Below are 11,529 nucleotides of genomic sequence, written 5' to 3' on the forward strand. Positions count from 1 at the left end.
AACACAAACATAGTCAGCCGAGTCATATTTAATTTAAACAAAAACTGATACACTTCAGCATAAACATTAAACAATTATTCATTTCATTTTAGTGGAGATTCAATTTTGGAATGAAAAAAGGAAAGATCGATTAATTGACGACACTTACCATTCAATTACCAAATCCATTTTCATTTGTGAAATGTCACATCAGAGATGAAATAAAATACCATGCAAAGAATGAAATCGAAATATTTATTATTGTTGGTTCATTTTTCATTTCTTAGCAATTTTAGAGTCAATTACCCTCAATTCATGAGTTCCAACGCAAAATATTCCATTGCTTTGTTTTGAAAAACAATTCAGTTGATGAAACGTCATTTCATTTTCGAGGAAAGTACGTTGAAAACACTCATGAGTACCGTATTTTGGTTCTAAATCATATACTGAATCAAAATAGCAAATCCACAGCATTGTAAGGGTTTTTAACAACAGGAAATAACTGCACGATTTGTCTGACTTGGCTGATTGAACGGAGTTGAGAGACCGGCGATGGATTTATTCAATTAAAACACAAATGATTTCGTCTTGCTTATGTGATTCTCCTAAGTTCGTAGTTGCACGCAATTGAAACATGAATTTTCATGTTCATCACCTGCGTGTGTCATGTTTTATCACTTGCGATGGTTAAACGTCAAAAGTGTTTCATTGAATTATTCAAATTAAATCAAATAGAAAAATGTATCACCATAGGCCGGGTGGACATTGGCAAAAAATGTGACCGAAAAACATTACAGAATCGGATGATCATCAAAAACGGATGATTTGCGTTAGATAATCGTGGGCATAGCGGATGGATTTGCAGATAATAAGGTGAATGGTTGTCGTAGTTGCTTCAAATGACATCATCAAATATTGTTCCACTCACCATAGTTGATTATAATTGCGGCAGTAACCAAAGGCTAGACAAAGACCTTCTTTAGAAAACAAATGGCTCGAGTCAAAGTCAAGCTATAAAATATCGTTGCAAACCGACCGTTTGACAAGAAAAAACACGTTCAATCAAGTTTTGGTCATGACAAATAAAAAACCGAATTGTATTTTATTCACATTTCTTGAATCAACGACTTTGAAATCGGAAAGTGCGTAATTTTTGTAGGACATTTGGTTTCTTGTCTTTCTTTTCATTTGGATCTGTACGAGCCTTGGTTCGAATTGGAATTGCCCGAATTGCCCGAACTTTGCGAGTATCCTCCGGATCCGCGTGAGCTAATGTCCACAACGCCGGTTCTTTGGTATTCTGGAACCGAACTCGTTTTTGCGGCTTCTCGATCCTGTCTGTCCATTTCCTTGTAGGCTTTGAGGGTGTCCCAATGATCACGCGAAGCTAAATGAAGAAAAATTAATCCCGTTATTAAACAAGTATCAAAGAATCCATTTTCAATTTTTTAAAAATCTATTTTCATATGATTTTGTTGAAAAGTTATCCAAAATTACGTCTTATTCGAAAATATATGCTGTTTTTCTGTTCAAATATTTTTTTTCCCCGAAAAAGTTAGAACTAACAGGTTGCTTTGACTTACACATTGTGTTCAATGTACGATGACGAAATTCGTTGAAGACAAAATGTGGATGCTGAAGTGAATTTTCACAGTGAACGAACCGAATGATGCGCCGTCCCAATAAGAAATGATTCAAATGAACAAATGCTCAATGAGCATTGCTCATGAAATCGAACAGCAATACCACCACTGAATGACAGATAATTTATCGCAGTTGATCGTCGCGTGCAACCCTCTGACGGCAAAATTGCATAATTACCATTTCACATATTTGCATTGTTTTCCTCATTTGCTTGGAAAATGTTTGAAAATATTGAGAACAAAACGTATTTTAATGACGAATCACAATATAACGGAGCTGAATCTGGTTTGATTGAATAGAAAATAAAATTGGAATGGAAAATAGAGAAAAATAACTTTTTTTCAAATAAACATGAGAATATCAATATCAATAACAACGTATTTCTCCATCTTTTTCCTCTTATTATTAACTGTGTTGAAAGTATCCAGAAATATTTTCATTTCAAAATACAACTTTTCAATTCAAAAAATTTCGAATAAATTTTCCGCTACGATTCGAAAAAGAATCATTTAAGATGTTTTACATAGCGCATTGGTTTGTGCGTTCTTTCAATAGATGGTGCCGCTGCGAGACAACTATTGCAATAGCATTGAGAAAGTCAGAAAGGCCTGTTGAGCCTCTGAACAGTAGCGCCACTGTTTGAATAATGACAAACGGCAAAGAGTCTGACGATAGCGCGTCGATGACATTTTGAAATTATACAAATGGCGTCTGTGTTCGCATAGTGTTTCGTTGTTCTATGTTAAACTGAGGGATTTATTCTCGATATTTGTTGTTTAGTGCTCTTGCGGCAGCTGTTCCAGCCTAAAATTTGGATTAAAACCGAAGCGAAATCCCGTTGCCAACATCTGCATTCAAGTGAATCAATCCATTTCTCTTAAAATTTCCAGAGTTTTTGTGTACGTAAGTAACACAACACAAGCGTCGTTTTGTTGTCAAAAAAAAAACGATACTACTGAGTGGGAACGAAAATTGCCGCGCCGATTTTGACTAAAAAAAACTCGATTTAATTTTCAGAACGGTGAATCAGTGACAACAGCAAACAGCCGTGGAATTTATGTAATAAAACAAAAAAAATGGCATTGCCGCAAAATTGTAAGCAAATACCCGGATCGGGTATAATGCCTGGAACGCCGGGAAATCGTGAGTTCAAACATTTTACAGTCTACTACTGTCTGTTCGTACATCAATTTCATTTTCATGTTAACTTGCTTTGTGTTTGTTTGTTTTTTTTTCCTCTCAAATTGGCCCGCATTGAATTTTCGGTTATGTCTGTTGTTATGGCCTCTCTCGCTCATTCTAATTGCTTTATTTTTGTTGTCTCTTGATGAATTTTTCAATTGTTTTCTTTTCATTGCTCAATGTTTTAATCAAAACGCATGAAATAATGTGTGTGCGTGAGAGAAAGGCGACGATTTTTGTGCAACCGAAATGGAAGAACGGGGATTTCATTGAGAGTTGGGAGAATGTATCGATTTTGACCGACGGTTCCGTTTTTCCTACGCTTTTTACATACATTACTTCAAAAATGCCAAGAAAATGCTGGAACAGTGGCGTCAAAATCAATTGCAATCATCACACACTAACCCCTCCCCCCCACACTCACACATTTCACGGTATGAAAATCGTAATGAGAAAATGCCAAATATTTTCTTATAAACTTCCGATTGAATACCGATTTCTTGTTGTTTGAATGTTATTCAAATTGGTAATGGCATTTTATTGTTTTTTTTTATGTTCTAAACAAAATAAGCGCGACTTGTTTGACACAAGCAAATCGTGACTTGTTTTGCTTAATCAATTTGATTCCGATTCGATAAAACCAAATCGATCACAATTATTTTCAAAAAGCTTTGCAAATTGTGTACAAAAAATTATTCTATATGTTTATCTGTTGCTCATTTGTTAACGCTTGTCCATAACGATTAAAAGCAAGGAATTGTTTTGCATGTGGCGCTTTTAGTAGTGCTCATTATTATCTCTCTCTGTCTCTCCAAACTGTCTAACATTCATTTCTTCCCCATATTAATAACAAATTGTAATCTACTATATATAAAAAATTGTTGTTCTATCGATTTAAGCGCAATGGAAATCGAATCGGTTTTTATTTCGGACTTCTATATAAGACTTTCTGAGAAAAAAAACCAAGGGCTTGTAAGGCAGTTCATTTTGTCTCGATACCATGTTCGTTTTATTGAGACGAACACATTCGTCGCTCACCGACGACATCTACCCTTAGTTTGTAATTACGTTTATGGAGAGGGCAATAAAAAAAAACTAGCAAGGGATGAGACACACATACACATCACAGACACAATCAGCACAATTACTTATCACTGTACCATAGCATACACATAACCATTCAAGAAACACACAAAAAAAAACAAAAGCAATGGTCTTTCCTCGTCAGCTTTCCGTCTGCGAAAAGTCAGAGCAGCTTTAAAATGAAAGAAAAAAACTTGCACATCTCTTAAGTAACCAATAAAACGAAAAAAAAAAATACAGAAATAACATCAATGTCAATCACAATCACATTTCGATGGCTACATATTTTTTTTTCTTTTTTTTGGGTTACACTCTTTTCACGCAAACAAAACAAACAAACATTTTTTTTTTCACTTTTGGCATACAATTTTGGGCAACACAACACCGGAGACAAGAAATCAAGATTTTTGGCTTAAATAAAAAAAAATCAACAAAATCAAGCGCAACACTTTTAGTTCAAAATAGGCAAAAAAACACAATCAAAACATACAACGCAACTGAATTTTGTGATTTTAAACGAAATGAAAGAAAGAAAGAAAAAAAAACGAGATTTGTGCTACTTTTTTTTCTTTTTATTTTGTTGTTTTCTTTAGATTCGCATATGATGTCCTCTTCGCCCGTTACTTTCAACATTTTGAAAGGTAATTTTTGATTCAAATTAATAACAAAATCCAAACAAAAAAAAAACAATTGTTTTATGCAATGTTTATCTACAAAACGAAAAATAAAAAAAACTACACACACATTACGCTCATAAAATTAGACTCAGACTCACAAGAACCTTAGCTTTTAGCTTATAATATACGAAGTAAAGAACAAACGATTCGTAGATCGAAAAGATTTGCGTTGTTTGCCAACTTTGGATAATGAATTTGCTAGGGACGAATTTAGCTCATAATGTTCTGCTAGCATTTTAAGCAACATACTGCCCTCATTGTTTCTAGTTCTACGCTCCTCCACCACCCTTACCAATATGTGTAGACTAGTTGTATATTTTGATGTATTTTTATGCATGAATAGATTTTAATTGCTGCCACCCCCTTTAATTTCTATATAATAGTCCAATTGACAACGGAATCTATCTGTAACCGCTGACTGATCAAACGCCATCAAATGGATTCAGCTCGATTCAGTCGACCGTTGTGATTTTTCTTATTGTTGTTTTCCTATTTTAGTTGAGTTTTGTTTCTATATCGACCAAACCTATTTTTAGAACAATAGACCGTTGCATCGAATATGTAATCCATTGCGTCATGCTTTTACTTCAAGAGGATGCCCGATACACTCTTTATCTCTCTGAATTATCATTTGCATCGATTGGTTTCAACATTTTAATTTTTGGTAATCTTTCTTCTCTGTGATGATTGTAAAACAGAACGATTGCGCGCATCAGGTGGATCAAGCCAATCGGAACGCAATAAGGACTCGAATCCATTTAGCCATAGTAATCATGGTAACCCGGCATTTACACCGCAAAAAGTTAGCAAAAGCTCGAACATTGTAAGCAAACGGTTTGAGGAATGGTCCATTCCAAGACACACATCTCCAATGATATGGAACATTTTGTTGATATTTTGATTTGTTTTTTTATTCGCTTCAAAAACCAACAGTTTGATCCAAAGACACCCAGACCACCGAAACCACCAGAGAAACCATTGATGCCATACATGAGATACTCACGTCGTGTCTGGGACAATGTCAAAACGGAAAATCCGGATCACAAACTGTGGGAGATTGGGAAAATTATCGGTTTTATGTGGCGTGAGCTACCGACCAGGGAACGACAGGAATACATCGATGAATACGAACAAGAAAAGGTGAATTAACGAATTCAATTTTCATTTTCTTTCTATTTCAATTCTCTGGAGAAAATATGTCAATTTTTCCGTTTTGTTTATCTAAGAATCAAGTGATAAGAATTATAATTCGTTTGCTTGCAGGCGGAATACGACAAAGCTCTGAAGGCCTACCACAATTCACCAGCATTTTTGCAATATTTGGCGGCCAAGAACAAAGCCAAAGCAGGAAGTGAAAATGATCCGCATGACACTCCATCGCGTCCGACGAAAGCATCACAGCAAGATCGTCGAATTGACATTCAACCGGCCGAAGATGAAGAGGATCAAGATGATGGCTACTCTGTTAAACATGTGGCGTATGCACGTTTCGTACGCAATCATCGTCTCATCAACGAAATCTTCTCCGATATGGCGGTGCCAGACGTTCGCACCGTTGTCACAACCAATCGAATGATTGTGTTGCGTAAACAAGTTCAATCGTTGACCATGCATCAAATGAAACTCGAAGCCGAACTCTTGCAAATGGAGGAGAAATTCGAGGCGAAAAAACGAAAACTTATCGAATCTAGCGATGTTTTCCAAGAAGAACTGAAGAAGGTACATTTACGGAGACAATACCAATGCATTGGCATTGAGTTTTTGACATCAGAGTTTTCAATTTTGAATGGGTCAATAAAGAAAATTGATGTCGGACTTTGAATCGCAGTGAAATTTTCGATATTTACCAGTTTCAGTTCGAATTTAATAAAAAAAAAAAGTTTTTATTTTTTCAGAAAACTGACTCAATCTAAATTTGAGATGATTTTTCTACAGCAAATCCAAAAAGAAATTAATAAATTTTCAATTCAATTACAGCATTGCAAGCCGGCTGTGGACGATGATACGTTCCAAAAGTTGGTCAATACAATGTATGAGAAGATGCGTCAGCCACGCATGATGGACGATTCGAATTCAAAGAATCTGTCTCGGCCCGATGACATCGAATTACATAATAGTGTGGAACATCCGGCACCAAATACAGCCACTGAAGCGCCAATCACTGACCATGAGGTAAGTGAAGCTGTTACAAATTCGACCTTTATTCTCTATCAAATTAGTCGCTTTACTTGATGCCGCTTCGTTTTTATAAATGCTTTTTTCTCTCAATTTTTGTCGACCCACATCAAAACAAAATCATAATCCAGTTCAAATTTCTATATCTAACATTCATCATTATTATTATTACTCTCATACTTATCCTGTTAGATGATTGTCTTGCATCAATCCATACAGGTAACTCTCATGCTTAATATCTCTTAACACACACACACACAATTTTATACATCACTTTTTTGTTTTCGTTTATTGCATACTAACCAGCTCAATTCAATCGAAACGTATGAAAATTCCACATTACACGCTGGGAATATTCCCATTCGCTTTTCGATCTGAAATGAATAAAAAAAAAGAAAAATGCTTGCGGAAAATCAGACGAAGTTTTGCAGTATTTTGTTGTTGTTGTTGTTTCAAATTATCTTAATTTTCTGTACCAATGCCAACTGCCAATCTAATTTAACAATAGGTTTTTTTCTTCAAAAGTAATAAATCTTTTGTCGAACATTTTGTTTTCATGATATGAATCGATTTAATTGGGATGTTCTAATGTTTAGCCAATAAAATCGGAGAATATTGCTGTGCCAGCACCGAATGATCTGAAGAAGGAAGAATTAACGACAAATACTGAGTTGACAACATCAGAACCCGTACCGATTGCGGTCGAGAAACCGAAGGAGCCGGAGCCACAAGATGTACCTCCGTCGGCTGCTGCACCCGCAGCAATACCAGTCATACCGTCAGAACCACTCAGTACTGAACCAGAAGTGGAAAAACAAGAAAAAGCAAAAACGCATGAGGCTCCGACAACTGAACCAAGACAGCCACAGGTTGAAGAGAAACCAGCACCCGTGCCGGAGAAAGTGGAAAAAGTGGAAAAAGCCAAAACACCCGAGAATCCACCAACTATGGCATCTCCGGACAATAAGGAACCAAAAACGTCACCCGTTGCACCATCTGCGGTTGAAGCTGGACCAACACCAACTCAGGCGATTGTTCCACCACCAGAAAGTGCACAAGCAACACCAAAACCAGAACAACCATTGCCGGCACCACCCACTGCAGCAGCTGTGCCACCCAATCAAATTCCACCACCACCACATGCAGGTGAATAAATCGAATGTTTTGAAATATTTTGAATGAATTTCATTGAGAGAAGAAAAAACCTTGAATTGAATTGGAAAATACCGATTGAAAATGAGTCCGCAAATTGATTACATGTTGTTTCTTCTAGGAATGATTCCACCACATCAAGCTGGTCCACACCAAGCCGGTCCACATCAAGCTGGTCCACACCAAGCTGGCCCACATCCAGGTTATCCAACTGGTTACCCACCACGGTCACCATATCAACATCAACAACAGGTAAAAAGCAAATTCACAGTTGTGCAAAATCGAATGTCCGAGAATGAAAACGCAACTTCTATTCACAACACATAAAAGTGAAACAAAAATAAAAAAATTTATTGAAATGAAACAACACAATCGAATTTTTTCAAAGTGTAACAACAAAAAAGATTTTTTTAAAGTGTAACATCGGTATGTAGTAAGTGTAACAACATACCGATGTTACACTTTAAAAAAATCTTTTTTGTTGTTACACTTTGAAAAAATTCGATTGTATTGTTTCATTTCAATAAATTTTTTTATTTTTGTTTCACTTATATGTGTTGTGAATAGAAGTTGCGTTTTCATTCTCGGACATTCAATTGTTACTAATTTTCCTTAGAAAAGCTACTTTGATGCCAATCAATCAATGTTGATGAAAAAAATTCAGATCTAGTTCAATAAATTATTTCCGTATCTCTATTTCTGTAATTGATTTATTTTCAGATATTTAAAAAAAAAATTAAAATATTGAGAAAAAAAGAAGATACAATTTCAATCATTTTGATGAAAATATTCATCTTTTTGACCAATTTTATATACTTCCAAAATATGCAAATGGTTTAACTGAGCTGTCTTTTTCTTTGGCAGAATCCACAATATGCGCCGCAATACGCACCAGGTCCACAGTATGGTTACCCAATGTATCCGCATCCTCCGGCAAACTATCAATATTACCGGCAAGGCCCACACTATCCATCAGAGCACGGGGCTCCAGTGATGCCACCTGGTCCAAATCCACCACAACTGAATGAGCCACCACAAATGGCACCATATGCGCCACCACCAGTACAACAACAACCACCTCCGACACCAATGGAAACTGATGCAAATGGTATTTTTTTTTCTTCTTTCATAGTCCGGAATGAAAAGGAAACTCTTCAAAAGCCAATTTCAATGAAAAAATCATTTAACCCATTGCAGATAAAAAGCCAGAGGCCGTCAACGGTGAAAGTAAATTGGATCCACCGGCGGAATGATGATCAATACTTTGTGCGGTGCCGAGAGCTAATAAAAAGCGAAAAAAAGCCGGAACCATGTAAAATCAATTGACAGTTCGTTGAAAAATTTACAACAACAAAAGACTATAGACAAACAGTTCGTAGGACAATACGAACATGATGCATGAAGAAGAAGAAAACTTTCAAAACATAGGAAATTAAATTCAAACTAAAATAAAAGCATCCAGCATTTTACTTATATATTTCGTTTTTATTTCGAGAAATTTCAACAAAAAAAGAAGTATATTTTTAATTTATTGTAAGCTGCTCCCTTAAAAGTTGATAATAAAGGACGTACTATAGAGATAAGTTTGTGTTGAGTGTGTTTTTATTAACGAGTCTTGAATGTGTTGCGCAACTTGGTTGCGATCGAGATAAGCGGTTTGATAAGAGCTAACAAGGCAACAGCGCCAGCCAAGTAGATGAGTACAGAGACTACTTGATCATTGCTTTGAGAACGAAACCATTCCGAGTCGAGTCCAAGGCAGAACGTGAAGATGGCCATAATGTAGGTCATCACACCGAATGTCGAGTGAATGATTTTCAAGTAGGCCGGTTTGATGGATTTTTTAAATAGGCCACTGTATCGGGCTGCAATGCCTCCAACTGTCGTACCACCGACCATGATACAAGTGGTAAATCCCAAATTACCGTGGCGAGATGCAAAATGATCATAGTTGTTGTTGTTTTTATGCGTGTAGATGCTGTAGAAGGCGATGCCAATCAATGTGGCTGCACTAAATTGCAGCAAACCATGCAAATTCAATCGATCATTGTACTTTAAATTGGTTGCAATAAACGATTTCGACGAAAATGCAACGATCGCCTCAGACATCAACAGAATAAACTGCAAGAGAAAAAGTGGGAATTAAGAATGAAAAGAGCAATTTGAATGAAATTTCAGTGATTTTGATGGTTTTTGGTACATACGCCGACGGACATCAAGCAAGGATGCCACGTAAATAAACTGGTGCCATTATGAACGCTGATATAACACACTGTCGCCACCACGAATAGTCCAATTGCTCGCATTAATTGATGCAACGCCATTGCGAAAAAAAAAAACAAATATTTTAAGCTTCACAAAAGGATTTGACGGAATGTTTAAATTGATTGTTTGCGAAAATTTGCCACTGTCGTTGACTGAAAATGTAACTCGTTGCACTTCAATTATTTAATAATAATTAATTACCGTGCTAATTGTCAAAAACTACCGAAAAAAAGGTTTTATTACACCAGAATTATCACAGAAACGCTGACATTGTCGATGTTCCGGCAAAGCAAATGCTGATTATTTGACGTACCGACTCACGCACACACACTTGCACAATCAACCAACAACAACATCTACTGTCTCATAAATGCGTGTTAAGCCGCGTCTCTCGTACCAAATCTACCAAACACACATCAACATCAAAATAAAAACAACGCAGATTAGACGACGTTACATTGGCGTTGTCAATATTGATTCAAATATTCTGTTTCGTAAAAACGTTTTTTTATTTTCTGAATGGAAGATTCGATTTAAAGTACTGTAGAATATCGACAGTCAATCATAAATTGAGTAAATAAAATGATTGATATAATTTAAATGAAAGTCTTTAATTATGTAGTGCACATTCTTATCCCATTTTCGTCGAGGAATTAAATGGTATTATTGTTGAGTACATTGCAGTTGTTTGCATGTTAACCAAAAATAAAATGCGGTTAAGAGTGTGGCATCTGTGCAAATTGTGTACCAATTCGTACGATCATTTATTTGGTTTTACATCTTAATAACCGATGTGGTGCACCATGGCGCAAACAATGCATTGTTTTCGATATCTAGAGTCGGCTCATCATCAAATGAAGAACTTTCACACCGCTCGATTTTGAGCTGAACCACCTAAATACTAATTTGCCTCATTTTAATGAAAACAATGTTTCAAAATGCAAAGCCGCTGTGAGAACGGCGGGTGATTCTTGTATGGCAGGTGATTCCAAATTTTACGAATGGAGAAAAAATATTTTCACGTTTGAACCAAATGTGTTCCAGAAAAAGTTATTCAAGACGAAAAAATTGAATTGAGTTGAAATTATCAAAATGTTTACTTTTCATGGAAGAAATTGGTTTATCGAAATTTTATTTTTCAGTTGAAAAAACGTGTTTGAACCCTTTTGAGATCAGAAGATATAGATAAAAAGAATAAAACAAAAAAAATTCTTCTTGTTTAATTTTGAAATACCCAAATTAAGCCAAACATCTAATTCTTAATGGAACATTGTCGGCGTGTTAAGATGTGTTGAACGAATTTACTTTAATGGCAAGAATGTGAACACTAGGGTGTTTTTGATATCAGTCAAATGAAAAGTGCCTATTTTTG

General features: G+C 35.9%; 2 protein-coding genes and 1 long non-coding RNA gene across 10 annotated transcripts; 1 reads left to right on the forward strand and 2 right to left on the reverse strand.

Annotated features, from left to right (window-relative positions):
* Positions 1 to 1,041: 1,041 nt before the first annotated feature.
* Positions 1,042 to 2,128, reverse strand: LOC129575057 (uncharacterized). The gene is made up of 2 exons (XR_008688748.1): positions 1,563 to 2,128; positions 1,042 to 1,366 (listed from the first exon to the last, which is right to left on the reverse strand). It is a non-coding gene; the product is annotated as an uncharacterized LOC129575057 (long non-coding RNA).
* A 132-nt stretch (positions 2,129 to 2,260) lies between these two features.
* Positions 2,261 to 9,475, forward strand: LOC129575312 (SWI/SNF-related matrix-associated actin-dependent regulator of chromatin subfamily E member 1). 8 transcript variants are annotated; one of them, XM_055458624.1, is made up of 12 exons: positions 2,261 to 2,522; positions 2,641 to 2,766; positions 4,482 to 4,529; positions 5,264 to 5,388; positions 5,499 to 5,705; positions 5,829 to 6,284; positions 6,543 to 6,737; positions 6,933 to 6,959; positions 7,337 to 7,886; positions 8,014 to 8,144; positions 8,757 to 9,000; positions 9,090 to 9,475. In XM_055458624.1, exons 2-12 carry the CDS (start codon positions 2,700 to 2,702, stop codon positions 9,143 to 9,145), a joined length of 2,106 nt encoding a protein of 701 aa, XP_055314599.1. In that variant the 5' UTR covers positions 2,261 to 2,522; positions 2,641 to 2,699; the 3' UTR covers positions 9,146 to 9,475. The 8 variants fall into 8 exon arrangements, with proteins under 8 accessions (XP_055314599.1, XP_055314602.1, XP_055314598.1 ...); XM_055458623.1 differs by having other exon boundaries at positions 2,272 to 2,526; XM_055458627.1 differs by lacking the exon at positions 6,933 to 6,959.
* Positions 9,357 to 10,702, reverse strand: LOC129575313 (transmembrane reductase CYB561D2-like). The gene is made up of 2 exons (XM_055458632.1): positions 10,097 to 10,702; positions 9,357 to 10,013 (listed from the first exon to the last, which is right to left on the reverse strand). Exons 1-2 carry the CDS (start codon positions 10,214 to 10,216, stop codon positions 9,498 to 9,500), a joined length of 636 nt encoding a protein of 211 aa, XP_055314607.1. The 5' UTR covers positions 10,217 to 10,702; the 3' UTR covers positions 9,357 to 9,497.
* Positions 10,703 to 11,529: the final 827 nt, after the last annotated feature.

Source organism: Sitodiplosis mosellana, unplaced genomic scaffold, assembly GCF_009176505.1.
Source record: "Sitodiplosis mosellana isolate CC-2019 unplaced genomic scaffold, AAFC_SMos_1.0 Smas_scaffold_6166, whole genome shotgun sequence".
Classification (NCBI taxonomy): domain Eukaryota; kingdom Metazoa; phylum Arthropoda; class Insecta; order Diptera; family Cecidomyiidae; genus Sitodiplosis; species Sitodiplosis mosellana.

What these genes read in the sequence shown, in the direction of transcription:
- LOC129575313 (XM_055458632.1), bottom strand. Translation starts at nt 10,216, where the DNA reads ATGGCGTTGCATCAATTAATGCGAGCAATTGGACTATTCGTGGTGGCG. An exon ending in CTTGCTTGATGTCCGTCGGC is followed by an intron (nt 10,014 to 10,096) that starts GTATGTACCAAA and finishes TTTCTCTTGCAG; the next exon opens with TTTATTCTGTTGATGTCTGA.
- LOC129575312 (XM_055458624.1), top strand. Translation starts at nt 2,700, where the DNA reads ATGGCATTGCCGCAAAATTGTAAGCAAATACCCGGATCGGGTATAATG. An exon ending in TCCAAGAAGAACTGAAGAAG is followed by an intron (nt 6,285 to 6,542) that starts GTACATTTACGG and finishes ATTCAATTACAG; the next exon opens with CATTGCAAGCCGGCTGTGGA. An exon ending in TCTTGCATCAATCCATACAG is followed by an intron (nt 6,960 to 7,336) that starts GTAACTCTCATG and finishes TCTAATGTTTAG; the next exon opens with CCAATAAAATCGGAGAATAT.